The 6407-nt window shown below is 34.2% G+C and overlaps 1 protein-coding gene across 1 annotated transcript; it reads left to right on the top strand.

Moving 5' to 3' along the window:
- Positions 1-1531: 1531 nt before the first annotated feature.
- Positions 1532-6177, top strand: LOC114151854 (spidroin-1-like). Its single transcript, XM_028029325.1, has 14 exons — positions 1532-1559; positions 1747-1797; positions 1967-2002; positions 2089-2136; positions 2402-2506; positions 2587-2649; positions 2718-2774; positions 3491-3553; positions 3625-3696; positions 4079-4150; positions 4754-4819; positions 4898-4945; positions 5747-5785; positions 5879-6177. Exons 1-14 carry the CDS (start codon positions 1532-1534, stop codon positions 6175-6177), a joined length of 1047 nt encoding a protein of 348 aa, XP_027885126.1.
- Positions 6178-6407: the final 230 nt, after the last annotated feature.

Below are 6407 nucleotides of genomic sequence, written 5' to 3' on the forward strand. Positions count from 1 at the left end.
CCGGTGAACATTTGTCCATTTCCCCCTTAATCTCAGCTTAACACCATCTATTTATGTTGTATGAATAAACTGGATGCAGGTAGCATGTTATTATAGTTTAGGTTGGCTAAAACCACAGATTAGTGTCTTTATTTGAAAAAAAAAAAAAAAACTTTTTTGTGTTTTAGTCAAAATTTTTCAAATATTTTTATTTGAAAAACTTAACTTTATTTTTCGTGTTTTAAAATATTTTTTATTTTTTTAGGTTAGTTAAAACAAAGAATTAACTTGTTTATTTGAAAAAAAAATACTTTCTTAGTGTTTTGGTTCTAATTTTTAACATATTTTTCATTTTTCTAGTTTGATTAAAACCCAGAATGTGTTTCTTTAATTGGAAAAAAAAAAACTTTGTCAGTGTTTTGGTTGTAATTTTTTTAATATTTGTATTGTTTTAGGTTTGTTAAACCAAGAATTAGTTTATTTACCTGAAAAACGTTTTTAATGTTTTGGTCCTAATTTTTAAAATGTGTGTATGATAAACATTAGTTTTGGTTTGCAGACTGTGGACCAACCGGACAATGGATGAAGAGGCTTAAATCTGGTAAATTTACTGTGTTAGTGAGCATTTTAGTGTATTTGTATCACTGTGAGATGCTGATTTACTGAGGAATTCAGTAAAATATTAAAGGGAAATTCATACAGAGATCCAACACTCAGGATTCCTTGACTTACACCATTCTAGGGTTATAAAAGTTTATTTTTATTTGAAAATGAACACTAATTTGCGTTTCTATTTGAAAGTTTTTTATCTTATAACACGTCTGTTACATATTTTTACATAAGCTGTTAGGACATAAAATGTTGTTAAAAATCTTTTTTTAAAGAGGGATGTTCTTTTAATTCAAATTGAAAGTAGGATTTCTTTAAACTTCTTGTCGACTTGTTTAGAAGACGCTAAATAAAATTTTATATAAATATTTTCTCTCTTTAGGGAGTGGAGGCGGTGCTAAAGCAAACAAACCTGGTATGGAGGCCAGCAAATGTTTCCTTATTTCTGTTTTTTTATGCTTTAACTTTTCTTATTTTTTGTTCTGATCTTTATTTTTGTTTTCCTTTTATGTTTTTTTTATTCTGTCTTTTCCTTTTGTTTTCCATGTAATTTTACCTAATTTCTTTATCCTTTTAATTTTTTTATTGTTTTCTTTTTTGTCTTGTCTTTATTATTTTTATTTTTATGTAATTTTACTTGATTCTTTTTATATTATTATTTTTTTATAATCCATTTTAAATGTTCTTCTTTCTCTACAGATATCTCTCTTGCTGTAAAATAATTAATCTTGTTTTTCATTTGGTTTATTTACCTGTATTTTTATAACAAATCATAACATTTTAATTATTATGTGATTTGAGCTGTAGTAAAATAAACCCTGATGGAAAAAGGAACCAGTTATTCTCCATGCGTGCAGCAGGTTGATCCGTTACCAGTTTCTCAACTGAATCTGAATAAAATTATATACATTTTTAGGAGGATTCAACTTTCTAGGACTCAGTAATGGACATGGAGCAGGTAAATTTCCTTAGTTAGACTTGTCCATGTAATTTATTTTTGATTGCTATAAATGGATTTGTATCATCAGTTCTTGCATATCCCTACAGAGGAAGCATTGCTCAGCCTGGAAAATGCTTTTATTTTGTAGGAGTTTGGGGGAAAATTATGATTTTAAAAATGCGCGCCGCACTTTTGTAAACTGATCTGTTTGGGTGCAGGTTTCGGACAAGGCGTCTACCCTGCAGCTGGATACGGAAACCTATATGGAGGTTTGACGCTAAATACGACTCCTTACATGTTCAGAACCATATTCTCTGTCTTCATGTTCAGTTTTTTTAAGATGGGTGTCTTTAAATGAAAATGTAAGTAGGAGAATATTTAAACATTTTGTGCAGAAAATCAATTTTGGTTTATTTTGACGTTTTCTTCTTTTTGCAGCTCTTGGTCAGATTTTGCCTGCTGCTGAACAGTCGGGTATGAACAACATGACAACAGAGAAGATATTTAGCTAAAAATGTCACTAAATGTATAAAAATAATCCATCAATGCCTGTTTTACAGGTGGAACCACTCAGGTTTCATTTGGTGAAGCTCCTGCTGGATTTGACGGTGAGATATTTTATTTTTTTATTGAAATTAGGACAATGCATATTAATAACAGAAATTAGCATCGATGTAAATGTGCTTCATCCAGCAGATGAAATAAATGCTGGATGTTACAGTGAAATTTTAACTAATTTTAAGTTAGTTTAGCAAGAAGAAGATTGCGATCGATTGCTGTAAAAGCACATTTCAGGTACAAAACAACATGACTGCTCTTCTTCTGTGCATGGTGCAGCAGTTCCTCACATTCATTTTGCATTAACTCATAAAGGAATAAGTCAGTTGGAGGCTCAGCCTGCAGGCCTTCTTCCAAACGGAGCGCCTCCTGGTGGTCAGACGCTCGGACTGACTGCGGAGAAATCGAACTCCAAATACGGTGAGCTTCATGCAGCAGCAGAGCATCTCTAACATGTGATGTGTCCAGTCAGACGTGTTGGTCTGTCCGTGCTGCTCCAGGTGTTGGCGGGCTGCAGTTTGGGGAACCTGTCCATCTGGGAACCAACGGGGCGGGAAACTACGGTATGTGTGCGACAGCTGCAAGGTTTCACCTCCGTTACTGCATCGTGATTTGTCTCATGTCTGTTCAGGTTACGGAGTTAACCTGCATCTGCCTGCAGGCGACGGTAGAGCAACTGGAAAATACGGTGAGAACTCGATTATTAAGAACGATTACTCATTTAAGGAAACAAACAAACAAATGTTTTATCTGTCGTCAGTATGGAAGCCCGTTACTGCCATGAAAGAAAAAATAAAAGCCCAACAGGAAGTCATACTTGAGTTTGAACGTCCAAATTTTGACTTTGATAGTCATAATTGAAATAAAGGGATAACGTTGACTTTTAAACTCATGATTGATGTAAAAGGCTATATTTATGACATAGAAAGTCTTAATTTTGACTTTCAAAGTTATAATTATTACAGAAAGTCAGAATTTTGACTTTCAAAGTCAATTTTGAGATAGAAAGTCTCATAATTTTGAAATCTTCTCATAATTATGAGAAGTTCTGTCATAATTTTGACAGAAATTCAAAATTATGAGGTAGGAAGTCAAAATTTCAACTTCTATAAGGAGGCTTGTTTGTTTGGAAGCCGGTGTCTAATAATTGTGACTTTGAATCTTGAAATTATGAATTTCCATGTACTTCTTACCTTTCAGATGAAAGTTCAAACAAACCTGACAATTGAAATAGCAAACAAAGTGCAAATCATATTTTTGATATTTGTCTGCAAAATACTGTTATTGTTAGAATAAAACTCTCTGTTTCCATTTTTACATTTAAATTAAACATAACAAAAAAAAACTGATTCCTTTTAGCAGAAAATGATTTCTATTAATTGTATTTTTCTTCTTTTTGTTCAGGATATGGAGGCGTCCTAAACGGTGGGCAGCTTTTAGGCCTGGGTAATCATGGAAATATTCCAGGTAAAAATGGTGGAAACTTGGGTCTGTTGTGATTTTAACAATTAAAACTCAAATGTTAATAATCTTTTCAGGTTATGGGACTCTTCCTTATGAAGCTCAACCAGCTGGATTTACTCCGGAAGCCATTTCTTCCAGCCAATATGGTAAAAAGGAGAATGTTAAAACTATGACATACTAATGGGATAACCCTCAGACATAAAGTTGAGAAAATACTACAAATATCACGATAATTTGGAGGAGAAACATAAGCAAATTAAGGCCAATATACCAAGTAAAAGTTACCCAATTAAGCAAATTGGACCAATTAAGCAAATTAAGGCCAACAAAAATATAAACTCAAAACAATATATTTCTTTTTTTTATTTATGACTTACTCCATTAACTTTTTTTTTCTATTAATTTTAAAATGAATGACCATCTGAAACCGTCATTAAATGTGTAGTATGAATCTGAGAAATTTATTTTTAAACTACATCATGTTTGTGCATGGATATAATCAGATTCTATTAATTTTCTGTCATTCAGGCCTCATTGGATCGCCGTATCATCCTGCACCTTCTGGATCTGGATATAACGGAAAATCAGCTGCAAAATATGGTGAGATCAATCAAACACAACAAAAAGATGCATGAAAAGCCTTAAAATTGATTTAGTCAATTCAAAGTTTACAAATTGTAAGGTTTACAGGTTCCTGGGCTAAGCTAACATTAGCATGTTAGCTCTGTTTTCATATGACTTGTTGATAATTCAGCTACTTGCATATTTTGACACTGCAAAAACACCAGATTTTACCAAGTAGGTTTCATTTAGTTTCTAGTGCAAATATCTTAACACACTTGAAATAAGACAAAACTAACTTAGAAGTAACTTTTCAGCCAGATATAGGAGCTTCTTTTAACTAAAAAATCCTTAATATTGATGAAAGATTACTAGTTTCTTCTGGAGATTATTTCACTTATAACATAGGAAAAATGTTTTATGAGTGAATTAATCTGCTAAGGACTTCTTTGTCAATATTAAGGTCTTACTGACTTAAAACAAGCTCCAATATCCTATACTTACTTGAGTACATACTCAGTAAATGTACTTAAAGTAAATGTTGGATTTTTCTGACATGTCCAGTGTAAGATTTTGCAGGTTTAGTTAATTTTGAGGTGTTTTGTTTGTTTTCCGATCTGCTTTATGGGGAACTCGCTGCAGGTGGTGGAGAGACTCCCTACGCGCCACAAATTCTTGGTTTGGGAGAAGCAAAATCAGGAAAATACGGTGTGTTTTATAAAGTGTTGTGGGTATTTTCATATTATCTGTTGCTCTGCAGCTTTTAATTTAATTCAATCCCAGCAGGTAAACAGGAAGCTCACCAGTCTCAGCCTCTTGAATCTGCAGCTGAAGGTAGAAAACATGAAGAATGCATTATTAAAACTCCTACAATAGATTAAAAATGTGGTGCATGATTGGCTTTTGCAGAAACGACTGGTTTGATTTATGACCGTCAGCCTCCTCAGACAGAATTACCTTACGGTGTGGGAAGCAGTTTTTACTAAAATGAATGAATAAATGGATAAATAAAACCAACTTTTGATTTATTTCATGTGTTTCTTGTAATCATCATCAGTATTTGCAGTCCAAGGTAAGACTAGGTCTGCAATATATGCTGAATTAACTAATGCAGCTCAGCTAATGCTGCAGGATGGAACTTTTAATTTATTTATTTTTGATGTATTTGTTGTTTTGACATCAAGGTAAGAGATAATCTGGGGGGAAAAAACTTGAGCTTCTCTTTCATTTTTCCAACGCTCGCAGTGCTATCTAGAAACAACCAATCAGAGCCAGGAGGCGGGTCTTAGCCAATCATCCTCCATACACTTCAGCTAGCTTAGCCTGTTGTAAATACTGAAGCTAGTTAGCATAGTGACTGCGGATAAACGGTTTTCCTGTAACTGTAAGTTGTTTTTCTGCCCATAGCACATTTAGTAGTACATGAGGTTGATTGACAGCGCTAAGGCCCTCCTCCTGCCTCTGATTGGTTGAAGCAGTGGATTTATTTTCTCCAATACTAGCTCAGTGAGATCAGTATTTGTGCAGATTTTACATTACATGTTGACAGTTGAAACCATTTTTTTTTTAAATATAAAAGTTACGTACTGCAGCTTTAATTGAACTCCTTTTCATTTGTTGTTTTGTGATGATTAGAGAACGTGGGCTACTTAAAAGGACAAGTGAAGCCAGAAGGTAAATCAAACAACATAATTGAAACAAAGAGCTGTTAAAGCATAAATAAGTATGTAAAAGTTTAAATCTGAATACAAACCTTGTCGTCTGTAGCGGTTGCATTTCCCACTCCCAGTCCGTCCCTGGAGGACTCGCCAGTCCTTGTAGGCTCCTTCACACTGGATGAAGGTGTGCAGGATTTATCTGATGGCACGGCGGGTTTACTGGACTCTTCACCTGCTACAGAGACGCAGGGCGAATCTCACCTGTCTGAGAATCCGGATGACCTGCAGCTGCCGCGGCAGATACAAATTCAGCAGCAACTCAAGCTGCATTTCCACCCTCAAGGCAAGTCCTGGAGCTGCTACAATCTCCACTGCAGAGCTTTGCAAAATTATTCATACAAGGAATGATTAATAGTTTGTTTTATTCAAATTAGTTCAGATAGATTGTTCAGCCGTTCTTGAGCAAACAGTATTAATGTGCTACGAAAGCGAGGATGTGCTGGCAGAAAATGCACGGTTGATTTTGAGGGCTGTCTAAGCTAAAGAGTGTCGGATAACCTCAATTTTATGTGTTTTAAAAATATATTTATATGTTTGACTTTATTTTTTTTAAGTCAGCATATACAGTATTTAGTCCT

Source organism: Xiphophorus couchianus, chromosome 2 (assembly GCF_001444195.1).
Source record: "Xiphophorus couchianus chromosome 2, X_couchianus-1.0, whole genome shotgun sequence".
NCBI lineage: Eukaryota > Metazoa > Chordata > Actinopteri > Cyprinodontiformes > Poeciliidae > Xiphophorus > Xiphophorus couchianus.

Coding starts and splice junctions, on each gene's coding strand:
- LOC114151854 (XM_028029325.1), top strand. CDS start 1,532: ATGGACATGGAGCAGGTAAATTTCCTTA. Junction 2,137..2,401: donor AGCTCCTGCTGGATTTGACG/GTGAGATATTTT, acceptor TAACTCATAAAG/GAATAAGTCAGTTGGAGGCT. Junction 5,786..5,878: donor AGGACAAGTGAAGCCAGAAG/GTAAATCAAACA, acceptor TGTCGTCTGTAG/CGGTTGCATTTCCCACTCCC.